The sequence below is a fragment of the Dipteris shenzhenensis genome, chromosome 1 (genome assembly GCF_047967505.1).
Source record: "Dipteris shenzhenensis isolate YYH24624 ecotype China chromosome 1, Dip_SZ_1.0, whole genome shotgun sequence".
In the NCBI taxonomy this organism is placed as follows: Eukaryota; Viridiplantae; Streptophyta; class Polypodiopsida; order Gleicheniales; family Dipteridaceae; genus Dipteris; species Dipteris shenzhenensis.
The window spans coordinates 74,078,133-74,104,680 of NC_141596.1; the positions used below are offsets into that span (position 1 = coordinate 74,078,133).

The window sequence follows — 26,548 nt, forward strand, 5'->3', positions numbered from 1 at the left end:
AATGTTTTTAATAAATTATTTCCATTGATGTTGTTCCTTAAGTGGTAACCGCATTTTACAAATATGCATCTTAATGGGTACCTTGGATTTAGTTGTGCAATCATTTACATTTTTTGTAATTTAGTTGGATCAATAAAAAAATTATTTATAAATCCAATGGAGGGCTTAATATGTCTAAGCATAGCACCTTGGTGTACTTGCAAATTATAGGGGGAGCGATAGTGAAGGTTTCAATATGTCTCTGAGGTTGCACTAAAGACAAAATAAAAAGCCAATGGTGTAGTGATTACTGTGATAGTCATTGAGACAACAAGCTCATCTGAGCTAATAGCACGTGGATCATGTAATACTTCACTATTCAATTAGCCCACTATGCTTAGCTTATGAAAATATCATTGCTTAAGGTGTAAATACTTAGTCTATTTATATGGTGAAGATACCAAGAGAGAAAAGGGATTCCAATGGTGATAAGATCTTGCACCTACATTCATTCTAACATGGCATAGAATCCTACTAAGACATGGACCATTTGGACTGCTTTAGCCCACTTAAATGCTTACTCATGTGGAAAACTTTTCACTTAGGATGCAAATCCTAGATGAGACCATAAATTAGTGATGCTAAGGATTAAACATTTTCTAATGGTGATGATGCCTGTCACACATATCAATTATATTATGGTAGAAGGCTCTATAGAACAAGCCATGGCTGATGTGGACCTTTTTTGCCAACTCTACATTTTTAGCATATAAAAATTGCCAGCACAACAGGCAAACCATACATAAGACCATACGAAACTGACTTTAACAAGGCGAAAGAATTCCATTGGTGATGCAGGAACGATATCTCATGTTGGCACTCATAGTGTCAAGCAAGCATAAGGTGAAGAAGATGTACATATATCCACCATTGAGTGAATGAGCTTCGAACTTCGACCACCCAGAAGAAGTAAGTTAGGTACAATTGCCTCTCGTCACAAGGAGAGATGGCCCTATTGAGGTCTTGAGTGCACATGATATTGATGCTAATGCTAGCGAGATGGGATGTATCACTAATTTGCCAAGGTCAAGAGTGAAGCCATCGCTCTCGAAGTAGCCAATGGTCATGATGATATTAGTGACACATCATGTTTTTGGTGTTTTTGGCTCATGGATCGGGGGAATTTTGATACTCATTGGAATTATAATTATACAAAAATTCGCTTGTCGGGTGACAAAATTTTTGCTCTTCTGGGCTATTATCTCAGCATGCAATCATCTAGAGTACATTCGATGCGAAAAGCTATCCGGCAGAAATCCGCTTAAACCCAACTTCTTCATCTTCATTTTCAATAGAAATACCTCAGAAAACATGCTGGAGTTGGCGTGCATCGATCTGGGGAATACGGATTTGGCTGCCTCAGCTGCACTCGTTCGTCGGGTAAGTCACTTCTATAAACTCGCCAATTTAAGCTTTACATCGATGTCTTTGTTGTTCTTTCCTTGGTCAGGCTACTTACGATTTTGCGTGCTTCGACAGGCATGTCTGGACTGTGGCTTCTTTTACGTTGTGAATCATGGAATTAGTCCACTTCTCATGCGACAAGTTTTTGAGCAGAGCAGGAAGTTTTTTGCGCTACAGACAAAGGAAAAGATGAAATATTTGCGCAACGAAAAACACAGAGGATATACGCCATTTCTAGATGAGACTTTAGATCCCTCTAAACAAACAAAAGGTCTCGGCCCTAGCTTTTGATTTCTCGTGGTTGCTAAGGTGGAATTTACATAATTCAACAATTTCAAGCTCAATTATATGATTGTCTTTCTCACGATCTTGCATGCATATTAATGTCTATGATGGATATTAGCCTTGCAGGCCCTTTCAGAAATTGGATCGCCCCCAGTCCCAGCAAACCCCTTCATTTTCCATTCTTCCCCAATAACATACCAGTCAAGGAGTCTGAAAGAGCAATGTGAGGCACACATCAACTCTATCATGTCTCACCCTGCTCTTGGATGTTTTGGTGCGTGCTTTTTGTTACTGGAAGCCCACTATAAAAGAAGGATATTCTAGAATATCGAATCAGGATAGAGACTAGACATGATATGAATGGAGGAAATTCCCTCGTTAGACACTCGCCTTCAGTTTGCAACCTCAGCTCAATGGGCTGTGCTAGATGTCGATTTTAGAGTCCCCTATAGGATCTAATTCTAAACACACCCCAAAGCAGGAATAACAAAACAAAGAGATAATTAGCAGGCAACTCACCTCCTAGCCACCCCGAGCACACGGACTAGAGATCACACTCCCACAAGACCATGCCCTTTAGCTCTAGCTTCCTTTCTTGCTTTGCAGCTTTTTGAGGTGCATGCGTGTTGTGTGCAGTCCTTTCAGGACTCCAACAGGTTCTAAGAAGCACCCAAAGGCAAGGGTGATCCTATGGAAGGCCTAAGGACAGTGTGGATGCAAATGATAGCCTTGAGGCTGCCTTGAGCTCAGTTTGCCAGTGGTTTGGATGCCTGAATGCCTCTAAGTTATGTCAGATCAGAAGTGAATGCCTGAGTATGCCTTGCCAGTGGGAATTCTAGTGGTGCACTGGGATTAGATGCCTTGAAGACAAGTAGAGGATTTGCAGAGAGGAACAGTGCAAGGTTGAACCCTTGTTGTATGTACCAATTTCATTCCTAAAGAAATAAATAAATACCGGAAGGGGCGCCAAGTATTTGGGGCCAATGTGGTGTCTTGTACTTGGTTTCATTGAACAGGGGCACTCTAGCCTCCATCCAGTCATTTCTCCAGTTGGTTCTAAGTGGTATTGTTTAACGTTAAGTGGTTGGAAATGATGCAATGTGGCTGTGAGTAATGAAAATGCAATGCAAGTTCTAGTCTACTGCCCTTTAGGAAATTGAAGGCTGGTTTCAGTTACGGCAGTAGAGGAGACACCAACAAAGGCTCCTCCTGAGTACCTCAACCAACCTTATTTCCAGCCTTACCTCGATATTTTTCCACAGGAATTGCCAAAGCAGTTACCACCTCGACGACCAGTGGATCACCCAATCGAACTTATTCCCGGCAGTAATCTACCTTCGAAACCTCCTTATCAAGTTTCTTACACTCAAAATGAAGAAATCCAAAGACAGGTGACCGAACTACTTGACAAAGGATACATTCGGCCAAGTCGCAGCCCTTTCGGATCTCCTGTACTACTTGTGGGAAAAAAGAATAACTCAATGCGCCTCTGCATCAACTACCGAGCCCTCAACAAGCTCACTATCAAAAACAAGTATCCATTGCCTCGCATTGATAACCTCTTCGATCAGCTTCTACATGCAACACAAGTCTCAAAGATTGATCTTCGTTCAGGTTATCATCAAATTCGAATACGAGAAGGCGATGAGTACAAGACAGCTTTTCGAACAAAGTATGGACGCTATGAATGTTTGGTCATGCCTTTTGGGTTAAACAATGCCCTGGCCACATTCATGACACTAATGAACGACATCTTCAGGCCTTTTCTCGATAAGTTTGTCATGCTTACCTCGATGACATCCTCGTTTTTAGCAGATCCCTACATGAGCACAAACAACATCTTCACCAAGTTTTTGAAGTTCTCGGCTCGAATTCTTTCTACATCAATGTCGAGAAAAGTGAGTTCTTCAAGACTCAACTCGAATATTTGGGACATGTTATTTCAGCTCAAGGCATCTCTGTGGATCCCAAGAAGGTCGAGGTCATCCGAAACTGGCTTACTCCTAAGAATGTTCATGATGTCCGCTCTTTTCTCGGATTGGCAAACTTCTACCATACAAAGGTCTATCAGTTTTCCGAGATCGCAACTCCTATGTCCGAATTATTAAAAAGCACAGCCGTTTTTCAGTGGCTTCCTGAAACAGAGTATAGTTTCCAACAACTCAAGCAAGCACTCACTACCACACCTGTTATGGCTATTGCTGACCCAAACCTTCCGTTTGAGGTCATGACCGACGCTTCCGACATTGCTACAGGAGCAGTCTTGATGCAAGAAGGCAGAGTTATTGCTTTTGATAGCCATAAACATTCCGATATCCAAACCCAATACCTGGTTTATGATAAGGAGTTTCTTGCCATTGTACATGCTTATCACTCTTGGAAACATTATCTCATGGGAGCCGACTCGGTGGTAAAAACAGACCATCACTCTCTAAAGTATATCTTTACTCAGCCAGTCATGAACGCTCGATAAGCACGTTGGGTTGAGTTTCTGGCCAACTTTCACATGACCATTGAGTACATTCCAAGACTACGCAATGTAGTTGCAGATGCTCTCAGGAGGTTAACTCTAGAATCAGCTATGGTAATCTCTACATTATCTGTGGATGTACCGAATTCATTCAAAGGGAAGTACCTTAATGATAAAGACTTCGGCACAGCAGTACAAGTTCTTTCGAAAGATCAACTTTCGACTTCCGAACAGAAGATTTTCTCATCTTATTTTTATACAGACGACCTTTTGTATTATCAAGATCACGTCTGTGTACCACATGACAAGGATGTTCAACATCTTTTGTTAAAAGAGCATCATGTAGTTCCTTATGCTGTCCATCCAGGCATCAACAAGACTTACAGGTTACTGAGTGCAACATACTATTGGCCTCAGATGAAAAGCGACGTCATAAAAATGGTCATCTTGCTTATCTTGTCAACAAATGAAAGCAAGCCGACGGCTTCCAACATGACTTTTTCAGCCTCTTCCAGTTCCAACTGAAAGGTGGGAAAGTATTTCCATGGATTTCATTACAACACTACCACGATCCTCCAGAGATAACATTCAGATTGTGGTAATTGTTGATCGATTGTCCAAAATGGCACACTTTGTTGCTCGCAAAAGAAGTGCCCAGGCTCCGGACATCGCCAAACTCTTCATACAACACATCTTCCGACACCATGGATTGCCCAAGAATATTGTATCCGACAGAGATCCTAAGTTTACCAGTCACGGAATTCCTTGTTCTTTGGCGAGATCTGGACGACTTCGACGCTACTTGGCAATCTTATGAAGACTTACAGCAATACCCTGACATTTTACAGCAGTATTTTCAGAATTTACCGTGATATTTTCTACATCAGTTCATTATCTCCACCAGGGCCTTATTTTGAGTGGGAGGGGATGTCACGATCTGTGACATATTCCTTTCTCTATACCTTAGACTTATGGATGGTTTGATGAATGAACACTTGTGGAAGGGTATGCCCTTTCGACGGGACACTTTCTATGAGGCACAACCCTTCACAAGAGACATTCTATTGAAGAGACACTACCATTGTAATGTACCCTCTCATCAAGGGTCACACCCTTCACAAGGGGTACACACCTCTTCGTGCACATACACTTTGGAGCACACCTTTTCATGTGTGACTCTTCACTCTCTATATAAGAGAGGCCCAACTGTATGGATGACACACTATAGACACTCAAGCAATATAAATATTCCTTGTTCTCTGCTATTTCAATCTCCTTTCTGTTCCTTAGCACATTTCTAAATATAGTAAATCTAGGATTTCTTACATGGTCAAGGACCTTGATTGCCAAATTGTTGTTTGGTTTGTTGGCACCGTGAGAACGAGAAGTGTTGGCTGAGGTGGAGTTCTGTTGTTTGTGTAAAATCATGTTTGGATGGCCTTGAAAGTTCGTGATGCGTTATGCATAAGCGATTGCATCTTATGTAGTGAAGAGATTGGTCTTGAGGACATCGACACACAACATTGGATTATGACGTGAGATGAAGGGATGTTACTTGTCCTCCTTTGTTAAGCCATTAATCTCGAGTACCGATGTGGTAAACTGGGAGATGTGGATAGACAAGGAGCCAGCTTGACGCATTGGCAGGCTCTAACTAACAGAGCACGTGCTTAACACGATCCCAAGTAGTTATGCCTTTGCCACCAAAGAAAGGCATTGTCTTTTAAAAGTGAGGTAGCCAAAGGCTATCTTCTTGTTGTTGGATAGATCTGTCGTGTCACAATGCACGTGCATTTTGGGGAGCCACTGGTCGATAATTCTACGGTTTTTCTGACCAGCTTTCGAGAGTTTTATCTCAATTCTTTTTAGTTTAGATGCTTGCAGGAGATAACAAAGAACACAAAGCTCTTCGTTTTCTACCTCAGGTGCTGGTGTGGTCACAAGCGTCTGAGGGATGGCAAAAAACTAGAGCACAATCTTCAAGTGTCTATGCTTGAGGACCTTTAGTTATGTCCTCATCAGTCCAGGATGTCCAACTTCTCCGCCAAAACTCCCCCTGATCCTTCCTTGCACACACAGCACACAAACACGCCCACACACCCTCGGCCAACAGTCTCAACTTTGTTAACACCAACCTTGGGTTACAATATTCCTCACCTTGGATCTATCTTGATATTGGATATATTGGACTTTAACCAGAATCCTTCAACCGTGATTAACTCTTAGTTAGTTCTATTAAGGACATAACAAGACGAACGTGGTAGGGAGCGAATGGGGAAGAAGAAGAAAGAAAGATTTATTAACATTTGCGGAAGGCAAGAGACCAAAGAAAACTAGAATCAACATGAGACTACCAAACTAGAACCAACATGAGAGTGCTCCCAATGTGGGGAGAACTAGAATCAACGTGAGAGTACACCCCATGTGCGGGGGAACTAGAGGCTTCTATCACACTTCTAAGAAAACTACCACAATGGAGATGAGGGCCAACATGAAAGAAGATGAACTCCATGGTACTTCGTTTGATGGTGATAACTAGTCTGAGCTTCGCCTGGGCCTAGGTTCAAGATCTGCTGTTGGTATCTTCGACTCGTTTCTATAACGTGTACTCATGGGCCACAATGGAGATGAGGACCAACATGAAAGAAGATGAACTCCATGGTACTCCTATCATGTCTTATTCCTTCGTTTGATGGTGATAACTAGTCTGAGGCCTAGGTTCAAGATCTACTGTTGGTATCTTCGACTCCTTTCTATAGGGTGTACTCATGGGCAACTTGATGCAGCTTGCCTCCAAGATACCCAATGATGGTATTCAAGGTGCTCATGGGCTCTGGGTCCAGTCTTATACTGACCGAGTGTGCATGAAAGTGGCCTTGACATTCTTCTGTAGTAAAGTAAGTTCCTGATCAGTGTGTCCTTGATTGATCTTAGAGTGCCAGTGTTGCCTAAGCACCTCTTTGCACTCGTCCTGAACGGAATTCGAAGCATTACAGAATACTAGTGTTGGATTGGCAAATGATTATCAATTGGCTTCATGGTGGAGTAATAATAATAATATAAGGGAAGGGCGTGTTCCTAATCCGCCTGGTGGAAAATCGAATCAAAACTTATAGGGCATTGGATTGGAGGATTTGATATATGTGATGTGGCAACGTCTTAGTCAGTGAAGCGAGCAAGGTCACACACAAGACATATCAACTATGTTGATGTACAGACACTTAGGGTGGCTTTCTTGTGTTTTTTGATTGTGTATGGGTGTGCTGTGTTGATGTGGATGAAGTTAGTGAAGAGAAAATGTTTGGCGTCTAGGTTTGGTTGGTCATCTATTTGCTCTAAGAAAGTGGCAAGATGACTGTGGTCTACTGAATGATCAAATTCATCCTGGTAGTATGTGGAGCAAGCGTTGCTCTTGGTATAAGGGTGTGCTCTGCACGATAAGATCAGAAATTTGTGGTGTGAAGGTAGGAACCTAGGGGTCCCACAAGGTAGCGCACCACAATGTGACCTCCTCCATGCAGGGGTTGGTGTCCTCGTCTCCTTGGAGATTCCACCAAATCTTTTAGGTGGCCCAATTACCATACCAGTCTTCCCTCATCCTGGTCTTTACATTCTGGGCCTAGTCTCCGCACTAGCTCACCCTGCAACCTCTACTCTGTCTCCGGCTCCTCATCTCTTGAGACCTTGCCCTTGTCGGACATCATTCCCCGCTGCCTCTCGCATTTTCCCCACCCTAATGCGCTCCTCCCTTCCAACCTTCCCCTAATTTGCCTCCCCTCCCCTTGGGTTTGTGGATGCCCTGCCACCACCTCCTAGTTTTTCACTAAGCTAGACCAGCTAGCATGCCTTTGAGACCAAATGGAATCTTGCAGGCATCTGCAGATGGCATTTTAAATCCTAGATATACATATTGGTCACGAATAAGTCTTTCTTAATTGAGCAGAGGTGTCAAGAGTAAGTATTTCCAAGAGCATTTGGGATGACAATTGAGAATTTAGATGACATTCCTAAGAAGGCACATGAGGGTGACTACTCCTTGCTGCATCCTACCGTTAGAAAGGGGGATCTGACTACTAGAAATATCAGTCTTGGAATGAATATTCTAGTATATCATAAAGATGAAGCTCACGCTCTCTTCTAGGCTAGCAAGACTTGCATGCAAGAGGGGCTCCAAACCACAAACTGTCAAGAGCAAGCCACTATTGATAGGATGGGTTGTTGACATACGAGCTTGGTTCGGAGGATGGTTACGAGCATCCTCAGCCCGTGGCATGTGAAATGCCACGTGGACTACCACATCAGCAGACAACCATGTCAGCAGTCCACGCAGGCTGCCATGCGTGCAGTCACATCAAAAGGCTGCATCAACAGCCAGGTCAGCAGATGCAGGTCCACACAGGCTGCCACGCAGACAGCCACATCAGCAGGCTTCCATGCAGGCAGCCACATCATCAGAGCAGAGCAGGGCCGGCATCAGCAGCAACAGGCACCACGCCATCCTGCAGGTGCCACATCAGCAGCGCCACGTGGCAGTCGGGGGTTTAGCAGCCTCAACTCCAGTTGGGTCGTCGGTGCACGGCAGGGGGCTGGTCGCTTAGAATACCAGCCCTGGTCAGCCGGTTTTAGGGCCCAAGAGGACTATAAAAGGGCAGCCCCTTGGCCCTCATTCATCAGCTTAACCACCTCAGCCAGCAGCAGGGGATCAGCCAGGATCAGGGGAGGACAGGAGCAGCAGATCAGCTTCCTTCCTGCCATCATCTTTAGGTCATCTACAGGACCCGGTTCAGTCGGGACAGCAGCAGTTAGGGTTCTGCATCAGAGCAGTCCCTTTCCTCCTTCAGCACTCAGTTCAGCAGTGAAGTTTGGTCCCTTCATCCAATATTTTTATTCCTCGTTTGTTGTGAGGGTTCATCCTCCCATATAGTACTCAGTCCTTTCAGTTATTGCAGTTGTATTCAGCCCTTTTGGGCAAGACCTTATTTCAGTTATTCTTTCCTCTTCGGAGGCCCTTTATATTTCTCCCTCAAACTCTCACACTCACTTCACAGTTCCACGTGTGTTTTGAGTGCATTATTTTATCAGTTCAGGTAGTAGAGAGCAGGAGAGAGAGTGAATTAGGCTTTCTCCGTGTTACATGTATATGATTATTGCATCTCCCCACCTGAGATCATAAAGTTGGAAGTCATAGAATTTATCTGAGGGGATAGTTTTGCAGTGGAAAATGGCTCCCAAACGAGTTAAGTTTGAATGCTTGCACACAGTCCAAGTATTGGGAGAGGCATACGAGAGCTTCAGAGCAAGCACAATTATATCCCCTGACAGTCCAAACATCAAATCACCCCGATTTGCACTAGGTCCAACAGGCTTGGAGACTACAGCTTGGGGAGGTCAGCATGGGGCCCAACTTTGCACCAATGTAACATGCAGGAAGTAGAAGCTCAGCTGCTTCTGCTCAGTCTATAGACACATCAGGAAAATATTTAAGCATGTTTTAAAGGGCTTTCTCAGCTTAACTGATATGCTTGACAACCAGCGGTACTTAGCAGCCATGGCAATTATTTTGCGGGAGTGTGTGATGACCAAGATCAAATGGCAGAAGCCGATACAATGGGGACAGATTTACCCTTGAGTTTTACATCCAAAATATGAGTCTTCTCCTTGTGAGTCAAGGTCAACTTCTTATTGAAGGTATCCATGACAGCCCACACCCTGTAACATGAGGGTCTACCCAGCGAAACATCACATCTAGATAAGGGCATAATGTAGAACTCCTCTGTATCCACATAGCTCTAAATGTGTAGCTTCAACTTTCCAATGATCGGAGCAACAGGAGAGCTGAACTCGGGGTTGGCCATATCAGCTTCACAAAGTGGCCCCATCTCCTCGGGACGGCTTCCCAACTTACCTGCTAGTTTTGCCGATATAAAATTGGCTCGGGCTCCAATGTCAAAGAAGATTAAACAAGTTTGGTCACGTACTTTGCCCCAAGCTCTGCATAACTCTGACTTATCATCATTCTGCCCCTCATTCAGCCTCTTATAGTTCTAATGGGAGGAGACCGCCGACCAGAGGTGTTACTATTGATATGGCCCTCTGGATATAGAGAGCTCAAAGACCATGCCCTCCACCACAATGTTACTTACAATGCATGTATAGGACAACATTAGATAGTAATCGTGAGTATGAAGGACCATGCTTCTACATGATTCTTTAGCTTTGGACGACATGAAAGAAAGAAAGAAAGTTTTTTGACGTCTATGAAAGAACAAAAGAGTCTATAAGACTTGAAAATTCCAAATACAATGAAACCCTGGGGGGGGGGCACTAAGAGATATGTAAGATAGCATGTGCGATCAACGGAAGGAGTTTTATATTTTTATAGAGTTATAGAAAATATACATTTGTAAGGAATTTTTTAATTCAAAAAGTAAAACTTTTAATACAAAAGAGATATTTGTTGGTTTCTTAACGAAGTGTTAGATATAAGAATAAAATACGGGACTGGAGTCACTCCACCGGATGGGAGGAAGAAGCCATTGTTGATGCACCATCCTTTGCTTCATTATAAATAACTTTAATCATCTCGAAATTTGCAAAAGGGGTGCATACATGTTATAAAAATGTGTAGGTAGGGGTTTTTTTAAATACCCCTTGATCACACATGCTATAAGGGGTTTTTACATAGTTGCCCCCCCCGGAATGAATCCTCAGGGGTGGGGCCACTAAAATGGGCGTCCCCACCAAGGGTGACAAGTAAAAAAAATATATCTTGATAACGTTGCAAGAAATCCCAAAAGAAGGAAGTGAGCACCAAGGAGAATCCCCTGGCTCTCCATCAACCATCCATCTGAGTGGCTGGACCTATGAATGCTGATTGTGGAACCAACTCCACCGGGTGGCTGAGGAGAGATAAGAGTCGGATTGTGTGACAGTGACTTGGGATCAGGTTATAGAGGGAGCAACTGGTGGCACATATTGTGTATGTATACTATAGCCTCTCCAACAGCATGGTCATCTATTGAAGTGTATTAGGAACAAGCTTACTGTATGGAAAAAAAAATAGTGATAGTATGTTGCTGTCGCCCAGTCAGTTCGAATGAATTGTCCCTCCGCTATAGTCTTTGTGATGTGGCCCAGTATATGACAAGTGCTATTGTCACTCTATTGATCTGTCTCCTCATGTTGAAGAGAGAGGATATGTCTGCAGTCTTTATGGAAGTGTCTACCCAAGGTGGGTCTGTCGAATTGTGTCCTCTGACTCTTGTGTCAGCTCCTATTGTCCTTGGCTTTGGTTACCAGAAATAAATCATGATTATGCTTTGAATGGGATCGATCGGCCCCTTATATGCTCTCTTCTATGCTCGTACGTGATCTCTGTGTCTCGAGGCCTCAAGAAGGAAAATAGCAACAAGTCGCTGATCTAGATATGCCAAGAACTTCTGAGTGGGCCAAAAATAGTGTTGAAAAGACAGTGCTGAGTCCACAAATAATGAAAACGGGGAGCTCATTCTAGTCATAGAGCATGGCACAACCTCGGCACAACGCACGTGGTGATTGAGGATAGTGATGGTTGGTATGTTGATAGCGGTGCTTCAAGACACATTGACACAGATACAAGACATCTTTGCAGCTCACAGGAGGGCCACCATGGCACTTGGATATGTCTTCTGACTCCTTATTTAAGACCGAGTCTAGCTATTAGTCACTAGTTTTAGACTTGGAGCTTACATGTTTTGTATCTCTGATTCTAGTCTAGCATAGTACTCAACAAAGGGCCCTTTGCCTCAACCCCTTGTGGCTTGTATGAGCATGTGTCAATTTTAGTTTTGTTGTTTGTCTCATAGGCCCGCGAGGCCTTTTGAAGACGTTAATACATCTCTCTCTCTCTCTCTCTCTCTCTCTCTCTCTCTCTCTCGTGCGCACGCGCATGTGCGTGCATGTCCCCCCCATGGGATCCCCAACTGGTTCCCATAGGTAGGGTCCCCTCCCTCAAGCATGCCTTTCTTCATCCCAACTTTGGGTTGCGCCTGTTAGATATCAATGCTCCACTCTCGTGTAACTACGCGGGAACCAGCTAACTCTACTTGTGAGCCCCCCATATGAGGAGAAGGCATTTGAGTAGCTCGGTTATCCGGTAGGTCCTGGTTTGGACATCAGATGGGGGCCATGTGTGGCCTGATGGCTGGACGGCTTCAGATAGAGTTGGCACACTGCCAACTAGGCTACATGCAAGTGCGGGAAGGCATCCCTTGACTGACCGCACTGAGGGTAGACGGAGCATTTCTCGGGGCAGCCCACTCTCGGGTTGCGAGGCCCGTTTGGAGCCTCAGATGATCCCGGATGGCTCTGGGCCAAACGGAGACCGTAGGCTAGTTGCTCTGTTTTGCGCACCGGTTCTATCGTATGGTCGGTGGCCTATTTCGGGACCGACCCCCCAGTCGACCGTTTTGGGCGGACTGGGTCGGTCACCCAATTGAGCCTAACCGACTACGACTGGTGGCTATATAAGAGCAAGCCCGTGAAGCCCATTTCATCACTGGCTATAGTAACCTTGATTCCTTAGCATTCAGCCTTCGTCTTCTACTGTTTCCAGCACGCCATCGGAGCTTCTTTCACAGGAGTGCACGGTTGGGAAGCAGCGCCATCTATTGTATCAGTTCTACAATAATCAAAATTTTGATTCTCCATACTATCTTGTTTTCTCTCTTATGTACGAGATCCTGTTATCTGTTGCGGATTCTGTGACTCGGATTGGGCAAGAGACGTGGACAGCAGGAGATCAGTGACAGGGTACTGTTTCTTACTTGGATCTGGAGTTGTGTCATGGGTCAGCAAGAAGCAACCCACAGTTGCTCTTTCTTCTACCGAGGCCGAGTACAAATCTGCATGCTTTGCTTCTTGCGAGGCAGTGTGGTTGAGGAGGATTTTGGGGGACATGGGTGCAATGCAGAACAAGCCTATACAGTTATCATGTGACAATCAGAGTTGCATGGCAATTGCAAAGAACCTAGTGTTCCACGCTCGCACAAAACACATTGAGATTCAATATCAGTTTGTACGCGAGCTCATCATGGATGGAGAGGTCGACTTGGTTTTACTATCCGACTATAGAGAATGCTGCGGACATCTTTACGAAGGCTCTTGGAAGAGACTTGCTGGAGAGGCATCTTCATCGACTTGGCATTGGGCCGAAAAAGTAAGTTCACTTGCGGGTGGACATTGAGGGGGGGTGTTAGATATCAATGCTCCACTCTCGTGTAACGCGGGAACCAGCTAACTCTACTTGTAAGCCCCCCATATGAGAAGAAGGCATTTGAGTAGCTCGGTTATCCGGTAGGTCCTGGTTTGGACACCAGAGGGGGGCCATGAGTGGCCTGATGGCTGGACGGCTTCAGATAGAGTTGGCACACTGCCAACTAGGCTACATGCAAGTGCGGGAAGGCATCCCTTGACTGACCGCACTGAGGGTAGACGGAGCATTTCCCGGGGCAGCCCACTCTCGGGTTGCGAGGCTTTTTGGAGCCTCAGATGAACCCGGATGGCTCTGGGCGGAACGGAGACCGTAGGCTAGTTGCTCTGTTTTGCGCACCGGTTCTATCTGCAAGAGTTCAATTCAGTGCTCACCCTCTCCAATTCCTTCATCTATAGGTGAATCAGCTCTATGTATCTCGAGAGGCCTCTCAATGCTAGACCAAATCCTAATATGGGGGTTATTTGATGCATATGCTACACACATAGCGTTGACCTCTATTGCTTGTTGAGATGTCTTCACCTGTGTGATCATTTTTCTTTTGTTTGAGGGAGCCCTAGCCAACCAAGTTGCCACAAACAGGGTGGAAGAACTTCCAGTTGAGCCAAGCCACCACCCACCATAGGAGACCTAAGAAGAAAGCCCCTTACTCTCTCCCCTACTTTAACCCCCCCCCCCCCTTTCTTTCCCCCTTTCAAAATCCCCCCTAAAAATATAAATAAATAATAAAATAATAAAATAATAAATAACTTAATATATAAATAAAAATTAAAAAATAAAAAATCATTACTTAGGATTATGAGCACCCAAAAATAGCGACATACCTTGTTTTATTGGTTTGTCTTTTGCACACATGGGGGCTATACAAATTTTGGTTTGTAGGATGACAATAAATGCTAAAGAGGGAGGGATCATGAGGGCATTGTTAGAGACTTTTAAGAAGCTTCCTCCCTCCGCAAAAGAGTTGTGGGATTTGAGCACCAAGGTAAAAGAGGTCTCCCTAGGAGCAAAGGGTCTAAGAAAGGGGGAATAGTTGTGGGGTGCCTTTGATATGTGACACAGGCGACCAAACATAGTTCTTACCTACCTCGCTCAGTCTACCTTTCGTCCTTTAGGGAAAGTGAGATGCAATAGGTAAAGGGATTCATGGATGCTGCCTTGGGAGCTCCTCTAGCCAAAACCAGAGGGGCACCTCACAAACCATGAATCCGCCATGACATTCACTACTAGCTCAAGGAGAAACTAAAGCAAAAGTGAGAAGATTGGGAAAGAGAGAAGGGTAGAATAGAAGATAGAATGAGAAAGTGAAAGGGCTTGAATGGCTTGAAAACTAGAGGGGCACCTCACAAACCATGAATCCGCCATGACATTCGCTACTAGCTCAAGGAGAAACTAAAGCAAAAGCGAGAAGATTGGGAAAGAGAGAAGGGTAGAATAGAAGATAGAATGAGAAAGTGAAAGGGCTTGAATGGCTTGAAAAGGCAAGAGAGAGGAAGGGGCTGGTGGGAAAAGAATGGAAAAAGAGGAAGAATGGCTGAGAAGAGAGTTGCCAAAGTAGTGAGGCTGCCTATATAGGCAGAAAGGGACTATGAAGGACTCGAAACAAGGGAGAGGAACCAAGGATGGCTTTGGAATGGCTGTGAGCAAGCTTGGGCAGAAAAGAGCCCATTTCCTTTGCAAACTGCCAGCTCCTAGATTGAAGAGGCAGAATGGGGGCTCAGCCTTTGGCACATCCTCAGCTGAAGTCACCATGTGTGGATGGAAATATGATAGCATCCTCCTGGAAATCTAGGATATGTGCCTACCTATCCCTAGTTTTGGCATTGAACCTCCCTGTGAGTAGGACCTCCCGCAGCTGTAGGTATCTCTCGATGTCTTCAAAAAGTGCGAAAAAGGAGAAACATGTCTTCTCTTAGAGGCAATCTTGGCATTATCTGAGATCTGTGGTGGAAAGTAGCATGGCGTAATGTATGCATTTGTGAATGTGGGCCTCGATAATAGTCGCCCTCTCTAGGATTTTGTGGATCGTGGTGTATAATATGAGATCTTTCCCCTGGAAAGTCTCAATAAAGCTGCTTAGTTAGGGCCATGGGGTCCCATTGCTTTCTCAAAAAGCGAAGTCCAATGCACTAGTGGTCCCATAGGCTGTGTACCTGAAGGGACCCCATTCGTTATTAATGAAGAACTCACACCGATCAAATAAAGCAACAGAAAGAAGGCATCAAGACAAATGGAGGCAAGGGAAAAGGGAAAATGGGCCATATATAGGATCAGGGACCGTAGAGTCATTATCTAAGAATGGCGACACCCACCCCATCCCAAATAGGGCCTTGAAGTAGAAATCAAAAGTAGCTGGGGTTTGTGATCTCCATGTTATGTTAGATTGAGATTTGGTTGTCCACTGTGTCTATGAATGAATGAATACATCTCATGCCTACCATATCCAGTGTATCCATGAATGGATGCAATGATCTAGGTGTACCCACTGTATCCATCCATGAATGACCACATCTGATGCTGAACCACTGTTTTTTTGATTTCCACCGCCCATACCCCCTCGCTTCTCCACCTCCTTTCCTCCGTACCCTTGCTTCTTCCCCTCACCCCCGCCCCTGCTAAGCTTGTTGTGTAGGTAGCAGTCCATTCATGATTCAACAGGCTATTCCCCTCATTCTTCTATGCAAGACCGAGTAAGGCTTGGCTTGATGCCTTCCATTGATATCAAAGTCAGATGTGATACATGTTTTGAGTGGAAGAGAGTTTATTTGATGATGAGGTTTGGCTCTGAGAATTTTGTTGATGTGCTGAATGAGGCCCAATGCTAAGATCATGGGTGAAGTGGCTAACTCTATCAGCTTAACCATCATGGAGTTAATTGGTGAGAACTTTCATCCTTCGAAGTTAAACATTCAGATGCATATGATGGAGGCGTCCATTAAGACAATTGTCATTGGAGAGAAGATAGTAGAGAAGATGGAGTTTCTGACATTTGTGGCATTACTCTTCAATGCAAGCCGTTCTCCATATTTTGCAGAGGGGTGATCAGAGAGATTAAGGCTTTATCGCATCGCTCCTGCGAGCTTCCCCTCCCCCCCTCGCCGTTAGCCCCTACCTCCCCTTCGCTCCCCCCCCCCCTCGCCGCGTCCACCTCCACCCCTCCCGCCCGCCCTCGACCCCCGTCCCCTCTCCTCCCCCCCCGCCGGCACCCCGCTACCCCTCGCCTCACCTCCGCCCCTCGCTCCATCCCGCCCCTCGCCTCACCTCCGCCCCTCGCCTCACCTCCGCCCCTCGCTCCATCCCGCCCCCTCGCTCCATCCCCGTCCCCTACCTCCGCTCCATCCCGCCCCCTCGCTCCAACCGCCCCTCGCCCCCGCTCCAACCCCCCCCCCCTCGCCGCCGCTCCAGCCGCCCCCTCCGCTCCATCTCGCCTCGCCCGCCTCCGCTCTAGCCCGCCTCGCCTCGCCTCGCCCGCCTCCGCTCCATCCCGCCTCGCCTCGCCCCCTCCGCTCCATCCCGCCTCGCCTCGCCTCGCCCGCCTCCGCTCCATCCCGCCTCGCCTCGCCCGCCTCCGCTCCATCCTCGCCTCGCCGCCGCTCCAGCCGCCCCCTCCGCTCCAGCCGCCCCCTCCGCTCCATCCCGCCTCGCCGCCTCACCCCCAGGCTCCACCGCCGCTTCATCTCTTCTTGGGTGGCAGCCTGTTTTTCTTCATCGGAAGCTTGCAGTTAGTCTTGGCGGTATGGCGGCCCCCAGCCCGGATCCGGAGGCCCAGTCGGACCCTCCCTCTCCAGATGCCTACCGCGTTATCCTGACAGAGCAACAATCATCTCGTGTTCAGGAGGTAGCCAGTGACTTTGCTCGTACCTCTGTTTACGGTAGAGTCATTGGACACTCCCCCTCCAGGTCTACCATCAGGGACTGGCTCCAGTCCACTCTCTTGCTAGAGGATGGCCATATCGAGGAGGTGGCCCTTATGGGAAGGGGCATCTTCTGGCTCAAACTCTCCAGTGAGAAAGCTGCGAGCAGTCTGATTGCCGGTTCCCCCACATCGGTGGATGGGAAGATCATCATGATAGTCCCGTGGTACCGTGGTTTCAGCGCAGCGGATTTCGACACTCGGTTCCGTATACCTCGCCACCCAGTGACACTCGTTTTTCCAGGGCTTGCTACTGAGCTGCGGCCGATTGTCAGGGACTTGGGCTCCCATTTTGGCTGGGTTATGCACGACACCTTTGCCGACGCTGTGACCACGGCAGGAGCTCCCCGAGTCCGTGTGGCTGTGGCGGATCCTGCGACTCTCCCTACAGTGATCGAGATCGTTACAGGTGCCGGCAGTATCACCCAGAGCATGATAGTCACCGGTCAGCCAGGTCAGTGCCTGCGGTGCCATGGCTTTGGGCACTTGGCGGCTGCTTGTCCACGCTTTGCCAGCTCGTCTCGACCCTTCCCGCCCCCGCCCCCTCCTCCCCCACCTCCCCCCCCCGGACAGCCACGTCAGGAGGAGCCGAGGCAGTCGGAGCCTGGGCCAGAGGTAGTGGGCGGTTGGACCGAGATTCGAAGGAAAAGAGGAAAGAATAAGAAGATTTCGGATAAAGGCAAGGAGGCAGAGGTCACCATTCCTGCAGCAGCACTCCACAGGCCTGACAGGCAGATGCCCCAGGGACCTGGGAGAGCCTCTTCTTCGACGGCAGCCCGCCCTCCACAGCCTCAGATCCTCCTCTCTCCCACCCCCCCGCCTTCTCCCCGGTTTCCCCAGTTTCCCCCCCCTTCGCCCGCCCCGCAGTTTCAGCCCCCGCCTCCTTTTCCTCAGTCCCCTCCCCCTCCCCCTCCCTCTCAGCCCCAGTTCCAGATGCATCCCCATCCCCCTCCTCCCCCTGCTCCCCTCGCCCCTCCTACAGAGTTAGTTGCACCGTCACCTTCCCAGCCGAGTGCAGCCTCCGCTCCACCTCCTCCACCTTCCCCGCCAGTCGCCTCCGTGGAGCCCGAGTCGCCTATCCCGCAGCCTCCTCCCCCTCCTCCCCCGCTTGCAGGACACCCGGTGTCTGTACCACCAGTGGAGCAGGTTTCCCTTCCCGCCAGCCCCTCAGTGGCAGACTCAGCTGGGTCTCAGCTCCAGGAGAGAGAGCTCCCTCGAGACTTTTACAGATCTGGCCCCTGGGACTACCTGGATGTGGCCGACCTTGGGACCTTCCCGGCTTGTCTCGACATTAGTATCTTCATGCTCCGCAAAGGGGCGGATGGGAGGATTGGTGCCTTGGCTCCCAGGGATGGCCCTAGCTTCGCCTTCACGTTCCTCAGCGATGGCACCGAGACCTGGACAGACGACTCGGTGTGGGAGGCTCTCAGAGAGCAGACACACGCCCAGATTTGCTCCTGGATAGGCCCGTCCGGTGGGCAGCTCCTCGAGACTCAGTGGTCCGAGGGCGATGTGCGCTTGCGGTGGCGTTGCGCTGCCAAACGTTTCCGATTGATCGTGATCCTCAGACCCCCCCTGGCATGGCCTCTTCCCCAGGATGTCAGAGCTTGGTCCCAACAGAAACTCCGAACCTTCTACGGGATGACTGCTTCAGAGATCTCGAGCTGGCTCGAGAAAGCATTTGTTCATGGCACTAGAGGCCTCTCGCCTTTGCTGAAGGTGTTGAAGAACGGGCAGGACGACCCCGTCTCCCCCTCCAAACCTTCTCACAAGCGGCAGCGCCTCCACTCCGATCTGTCTGATTCTTCTTCGACTTCTTCTGCGAGCAGACAGCTGTTCGCAGCCCCCCATCCCTCTCCATGAGCCTACACCTCGTATCCTGGAATGTGAACGGGTTTCACTCTTCGAGTACCCGTGGTCCCAGGAAGCTCATTTTGCGTCAGGAACTTCAGCCTGCAGTGATTGGTCGATTGGATGTACTGCTGCTCCAGGAGCACAAGCTTTCTGCGGCTCATGCCCGTAGCTGCGGGAAGGTTCTCCCTGGACGCTCCTACACTTATTGGGAGCCTTCGATCGGCGCACAGGGGAGGAGCGGGGGGGTCTGTACCTCCGTGTGCGAGCAGTTAGCTCAGTCAGTTTTCGGTCACGGCACGTTGATCCCAGGCCGAGCCCTTTGGGTAGGCCTGAATTTGGAGGGATCCAAGATAGGAATCCTCAACATTTATGCTCCCACAGACCTCAGATGCAGAGCCACCTTCTGGAGGACACTTACAGGGATTCTTCCAGACATGGATTCCTGGATTGTTGGAGGAGACTTCAACAACCTGGAGACCTTGGAGGACCAGCAGGGTAGAGATCCGGAGTTCACAGGTATGGCTCAGGCAGAGCAGTCAGCTTGGGACTCTTTCATCTTCGCGACAGGAGGGAGGGACAGTTGGAGAGACCCGTCCTTCCGGCGTTGGCACGGGAGCCTGGACTTCTCTTGGGGCTTCTGCAGGGAAGGAGGCAGACTCCTGGAGCGGCTTGATAGGTTTTATGTCAGCGATTGGGCCATCAGCAGAGGTGGCCAGGCGGGCATTGTTCCAGGGACGACACTATCCGACCATGCGCCTGTGCTCCTCATTAGATTCGGCAGCCCAGACTCTCCCCCCCCGATCATGCAGGATTCCCGATTCCATCTTCTCGAGGGCGGACGTCCGTAGCAGCATTTGCAGTCTTTGGGACAGGGACTGGGGGGAGGGCATGGATCTGGTAGACTCGGTCGCGCAGGCTCTGCAGGAGTCCAGCCAGATCTGCCAGCTCGCAGCCCTACAGGTTCGACAGGATTGGTGGGGCAGAGAGAGAGCTCTTCGGAGGGACCTCGCCTCCATTCAGCGACTTCAGCAGTCTTCCCCGGGCTCGGAGGAGCTTCGGATCCAGGCCCTTCGAGCCAGAGCCCTCTTGGAGGAGACCCTCCAGCGTCGCTCCGAGTTCTCCTTTCACGCCTCTCTCTCCTTCTGGGCCCGGAAGGGTGACCGGATGTGCAGGGAGTTCTTCAGGACACACGGCCAGAGAGCTGCAGGTGATCAGCTACGGAGTCTCAGGACAGCGGATGGTCATATTGTTACGGACCCGGGGGAGGTCCTGGGGTTGGCCACTGACTTCTACAGGACCCTCTTCCAGCAGGAGCCACTTGCCCCTCGTGCTAGTCGTGACCGTGAGGAGGTGTGTAGGCACATTCCATCCCTGGTCCAGCCCAGCATGCAGGCGACGTTGTTGGCGCCGTTCACCGCGGATGAGATGTTGGAGGCCTTGATGGCTATTGATGGGCAGAAATGCCCAGGTGAGGATGGGCTATCCCGAGCTTTCTTCACCTCCTTCTGGGACCAGATCCATCAGCCCCTCCTTGCAGCTCTGCAAGGGATTTTCAGCAGCGGTCAGATGCCAGAGAGCCTTTCCTCGGGACTGATTTGCCTCATCCCGAAGGGAGGAGATAGACAGGAGATCCGCCAGTGGCGTCCGATCACTCTCCTTACCACTGCCTACAAAATCCTCGCCAAGATGATCAGTGCCAGAGTTCGACCTCTACTCCCAGACCTCGTCCATGACACTCAGACAGGCTTTGTCCAGGATCGCAGTATCCTGGATAATGTCTTCACCTTTTCAGAGGCGGCGGAGTGGGCTCAGTACAGCGGTTCACACCTTGCCATTTTACTTCTCGACTTCGAGAAGGCCTACGATCGCGTGGATTGGTCCTTTTTGGAGGGGACTCTGGAGCGACTAGGTTTCCCGGCAGGCTGGATTCAGGGTATCTCAGCTTTGTACAGGACAGCGTCTAGCAGAGTCATCATTGGAGGCAGGATGGGTGAGCGTTTCAGCTTGGAGAGATCGGTACGTCAGGGCTGTCCCCTGGCTCCTTATCTGTTTCTCTTCTTCGCCGAGGCCATGACTTACTACCTTCGGGCGAGGTCCACAGGGCTCAGGGGTGTTCGCCTTCCACTCCGGGAGGACACGGAGCTTCTGGACTCAGAGTACGCAGATGATACAGCCCTTTATGTCCAGGACGATGAGAGGATGCTAGAGAGGGTGCGGATGGCCCTGGAGGTTTTCTGCTCGGCCGCTGGTGCGAAAATCAACTGGAACAAATCAGTTGGTTTTCTCACAGACCCGGGGGCGTGTTCTCAGTGGGGGCGATTCCTGGGCTTCAGATGGATTCCACGTGGACAGACAGCTAGATACCTTGGCTTCCAGGTTGGCCTAGACATTACGCCAGCTCAGCAGTTTCTCCCGGTGCTAGATTCCATCCGACGGAAGCTGGCTTTCTGGAGCACTGCTAAGCTGTCCCTTGCAGGTCGTGCTTTAGTAGTTAACCAGGTCCTTCTAGCCACGGCTTGGTATGTGGCTTCCTGTTGGTGCTTCTCGAGATCCAGCGTGGCACAGCTCAGGAGGCTGGTTCGGAACTTTCTTTGGTCTGGGGAGGATGGGCAGAGAGATACCAGAGCCAGGGTTGCTTGGCAGACAGTCATTCTTCCGCAGGCGGAGGGGGGTCTGGGGGTCATTGATCCGGAGCTTCAGAGTCAGGCCTTGTTAGGCAAGCTTATCATCCGCGGTTTGACCCCAGGGGGGCAGACGTGGAAGATGCTACTTCAGCAGGGAGTCGGCTCTTGTGTCCCGCGCCGAGGTGGAGAGTGGCTACCGTCCTTCAGGTGGATCTTCACTTCCGCCCCGCTCACTCAGCCCCGCTCCCCACTCGTTCGTAGCCTCCTCATGGTTTGGAGGCGGCTCCGTCTCAGCCTCATTCAGTCCCAGCCCAGCTGTCAGGAGGAGATCGATCGCCAGCCGCTCGTCTGGAATGGGCAGGTCAGAGACGCCGAGGGCCTTCAGCTGGGGGAGAGATCACATATCAGGTGGGACGGCTGGATGAGGGGGCCAGCCCGGTCCCTTCGAGTTTGGAGGGACACGTACAGACATCTGGAGATGGCCGATCTGGCAGACGCAGCGGGAGGTGCACGCGGAGTCCAGGCGAGACGCACGGAGATCGACGGCGCGATCCCAGCCGCTTGGTTGGCTCCACCTGAGCCTCAGGTCCTCATGCCTGGAGACACCCACTGGCTGGGACAGTTCACCCCCCGTGGCATCCCACTGGTGGTCGCAGGACGTTTGGATGACTCCTCTATCGCCTTCTTCGCGGTTTCAGGGGACGGACGACTCAGGAGAGAGGATGCGCTCATTGACCCCCTACTCCCGTGGCAGAGGGTTAGGGTCGTAGGCCTTCTGGGGAAGGTCTGGCATACCGACCCTAGTATTGAGCAGGACCAGTTGCAGCTTTGGCGTCTTTGGCTCTGGGAGGGGCGGGCCTTGTCAGAGCTTGAGTGGGACCCAGGAGAGTGGTGGTGGCCAGAGATTGTGACAGGACAGGGGCAGACTTCCTTCTTCGCTTACAGCACGACTCTGGGCAGGCGAGTTCTCGGGAGGATGCAGAGCCGCCCCCCCACCCAGCGTCCTAGCTGGTACGCACAGGGTATTTCCAGGTTCTTTTTGCAGGCTTTCTGGAAGGCCTTGTGGGAGAGCTGGCGGCCGCGGAAGATCTCATACTTCCTGTGGCTTCTTACCCACAAAGGCCTTCCAGTGGGGAGCTGGTTGAGGCAGATAGGCCAGGACGGCTGCTGTCAGATTTGCCATGCGGATGAGGAGTCACCAAAACACTGCCTGTGGAGCTGCATGCGCGCCCAGGAAGTGTGGAGGTGGACTTTCGGGCTTCTTACTCGTGCAGCACCAGAGCTAGGAGTGATCACTTGGGGCGCGTTCTGTTGGTGCAGCACCGCACCTGGTCTTCATCACTTGTTCGAGGCATGCCAGCAGGACCCCACTTTCCTTATCACACAGGGGACGTGGGGGCCGCTCGAGGGTATCCCACAGCACCTAGCAGAGGCTGTTACAGGAGTTTGGGAGAGGCAGCCAGTCTGGGAGATTATCAGTAGCATTACAGGATGGCACATCTGGACCTCGCGCTGCGCGCAGATCCTCGGTGGCACCTCCTTATCGACTGCCCAGATCATGGCGGAGATTTGGAGTGAGATTATTCATACCCTCAGAGGCCAGTGGGACCAGATTCAGGGAGACTCCCGGGCTGGGCAGGAGAAGCGGAGACGCTTCCTCCAGGCTTGGGATTCACAGAGCCTCTTCTTCGAGCAGACTACGCAGGGCCTTCGGTGGCACTACTCACCACCCCGATGGCTGTTCATTCACACTCAGCATATTCCTCCGTGAGAGTATGATTTATTATGCTACCTTTTGGGCTGCGTCCGGTTTGTGAACGCAGCCCGTCAGCTATAAGCTGACCTCTTGTATCTTGTTCTCGAAGTAATATAATTAGAACTGTTTTCTCGGAAAAAAAAAAGTAGAGAAGATGGAGATGCGGGACAAGAGAAATGAACGGGCTCTTGGGTTCATTAAACCAGCCTCGCAGGATATGTTCACTGTGTGGATTTCTTGAAAACAGCAGCAGAGGTATGGAACAACGTAGATGTCCTAATTGGCAGCAAAGCAAAAAATAATTCAAAGGCTAGATCGAAACAAGAGTTGTAGAGCTATGCATGAAGGCAGTTCATCTTTTCATTTTAATAAAATTAAATACAACTTGAAGCAACTCCAAGAAGTAAAAGTTCAAATTGATAATGAGGAAGCAAAAGAAACATTGTTCTTAAGCTTGCCAAAAAACAATGCAAGGAAGGCAAATTCCTATGAAATGCTCAAAATGAAGAAGTAACTTTCAATGAAATTATTGCAGCGATTCTAGCATAATAATTGACATTGTTGCATGTGAGAAAGCTTATGCAATTAGCAAATTTAAGAAAATGAATGTCTAGAGCAAAATCATGTGTTCTTTTTGTAGTCGAGTTGGTTACACAAGTGAAAGATGCTAGAGAAAAAGTATAGTGAAGACATAGAAAAAAGAGAATCAAGTCAAAGGTAAGGCAAATGTTGTAATGAGTGACCTTGACAAAGAGATTGCCTTTTAAATTTCACGCTTGTGGAAAATGATGCATCGATTCGTTAAATGTCTTGCTTTGGAGTTTCTTGGCGTAGTCTTGGTGAAGAAAAACCATTTGCTGTTGATGAAGACGAGGGAGAAAATCTTGCATACGATTGATGAAGCTTGTCAAGACTTGGATATTTGTAAAATCTCTACTTTATTTGATGCCACTTTTAAGATATCTCGGATCTGCAGATGTCGTCCAGAGGGGTTCTTCCATCACGGGGGCTTGTTGACACATTGGGTGGTAGAGGCGCGCTCCTGTTTGATACCTCTTGTACATCCTGGTGGGGCCGGTCTTACTGGTGTTGGTGCATCTATAGGGTCGTCCTTGCCATCCACTAGCTCTGACGAAGCTGTGATAGTGGTCTAATATAGGGGGGTGGTATATGAGGTATCTCTATGGAGAATCTCTCTATGTCAACATATCTCAAGTAAGAACATTCTAAGGCATCTTTGGTCCGGGAAGTCCATGAACTTCGATAGTGGACCAAATTTCTCCCTGAAGAGATAGTGGAACCTCCCTTGAGTCTCATAGTATACCGTGCATCAGCATATGTAGTATTCCTCTATCTCCACCTTAGTGAGGCAGAGCTTGCAAGACTGATTTATGCCCTTGAGTCTGTCAATCACAATGTGATGATACATGTATCTGTCCGATGGCAATTCTCATGGCATGTGACATGTGGACCTCCATGTATCTAGGTCAATGAAGGAGGCCATCCTCTGTGAGCCCGAGAAGATGTTCCCTATAGAAGTCTGTCTTGATACCCAAGTCATCTACCACATCACCCAAGTATCCTGTATTTGCTATCTACTGCAGAGATCTAACTAGATGAGCCAGTATCTCTCCATGAGTGATATGAAGGAAGGGAGAGGCAAGATCATACTACAGTGGTAGGAGGTGGTCCATCCGAGGCCATGTCCATGAAGAGACTCTGGCCGACCAAGAGATGTGACCCTATTTTGCTAATCGTTGTCAAAGACTTCATTGCTGGACCGAGATATCTCTAAGCATTTGTCTCCTGTACCCATCAGATACTGGTTATTCTCTAGAAGAGCGCATGTATCACCATCAGTGGTGCGGCACAATTTGCATGGATGATTACGTGTGGTACTGATGATTTACCTTGGATCATGCACGAGAACATCATGACCTAGGGCCTCCACCCTATGCCACATTCTTTCCAGTAGGTTAGGCCCCCAAAATAGTGGGCTATACGTCAAGGCAGGTGTGTCCAAGGTATCGAAGAGCCAACCCTTTGTCATGGGCTCCTAAAAGTGTGTTTGGAAACAATGTCGCTCAAGGAGAGCTCATGCCACGTACCCCTATGTCAGCCAGGTATCCGCTGCCAAGAGCATCATGAACACAGTGAAGACCACACTTAGATATGTGTATGAACTGACAATCTCAACAGAGTCACCTCTGTATGTAAAAGTGTGGGGTTGGCAGGGAGGTATGAAAGATCAATGCAAAGCATCTAGGTTCCTCTATAAACTATCGGCTGAGTTTGAGGTAAGCACTATCTCGTTTGCAACAACAAGAGAGGGATCAAGGTGTCAGCTAGGCTCCCCCCTGAACCACCAAACCTGGTATATAGGCCAAACATGTGTGTGTGTGTGTGTGTGTGTGTGAGAGAGAGAGAGAGAGAGAGAGAGAGAGAGAGAGATGATGTGATATGATTGTATTAAAGTATGCGTGAGACCCTTCAGGATCTAGGGGACTGGCGATCACTATCAACTAATAGTGATCACTTACATATAGTGTGAGAAAATATTACAGACTTGTTTGAGTACTTGTTGGGCTAACTTGTGTGCTAGTCGGTATCGTATTGCGGTGTTCCAAAATCTCTTTCAAGTAGCTTCCTAGATTTTTGGCTGGCTGCTCCCCCATATTTTTCAGATTATCTCTACTGCCCGGTATAACCTTCTTTGATGTGTGCCCAAAGACCAAGGATGCAGATTTCTTTTGTGGGGACATTGTTTGATTAAGTACTTCATCTCTTTGGGTAGATACCATGAGATTGTTATTGCATGTGTGCTAAGGCATTTTTGCTGTATGATTGACTAGGAGACTGCAAGGAGGGGTATTACTTAGGTGTTGAAGTAAAAGAAGATGATCCAAGGGCGTCAAGGTGTTTCTATGGACCTAATGTATGGCCATCTATTGGT

At 48.7% G+C, this 26,548-nt stretch overlaps 1 protein-coding gene across 3 annotated transcripts in view; it reads left to right on the plus strand.

The window, feature by feature from the left end:
• The first annotated feature begins 1,207 nt into the window (after nucleotides 1–1,207).
• The window catches only part of LOC147906364 (azadirone synthase LFS-like), a 130,366-nt gene continuing 105,025 nt past the window's right edge, over nucleotides 1,208–26,548 (plus strand). For all 3 annotated transcript variants that reach the window (XM_087378294.1, XM_087378277.1, XM_087378285.1), the window contains exons 1-3: nucleotides 1,208–1,419; nucleotides 1,519–1,714; nucleotides 26,448–26,546. In XM_087378294.1, the coding sequence (XP_087234420.1) occupies nucleotides 1,351–1,419; nucleotides 1,519–1,714; nucleotides 26,448–26,546 (364 nt within the window). In that variant the 5' untranslated portion in view covers nucleotides 1,208–1,350. The remainder of the gene's footprint in view (nucleotides 1,420–1,518; nucleotides 1,715–26,447; nucleotides 26,547–26,548) is intronic.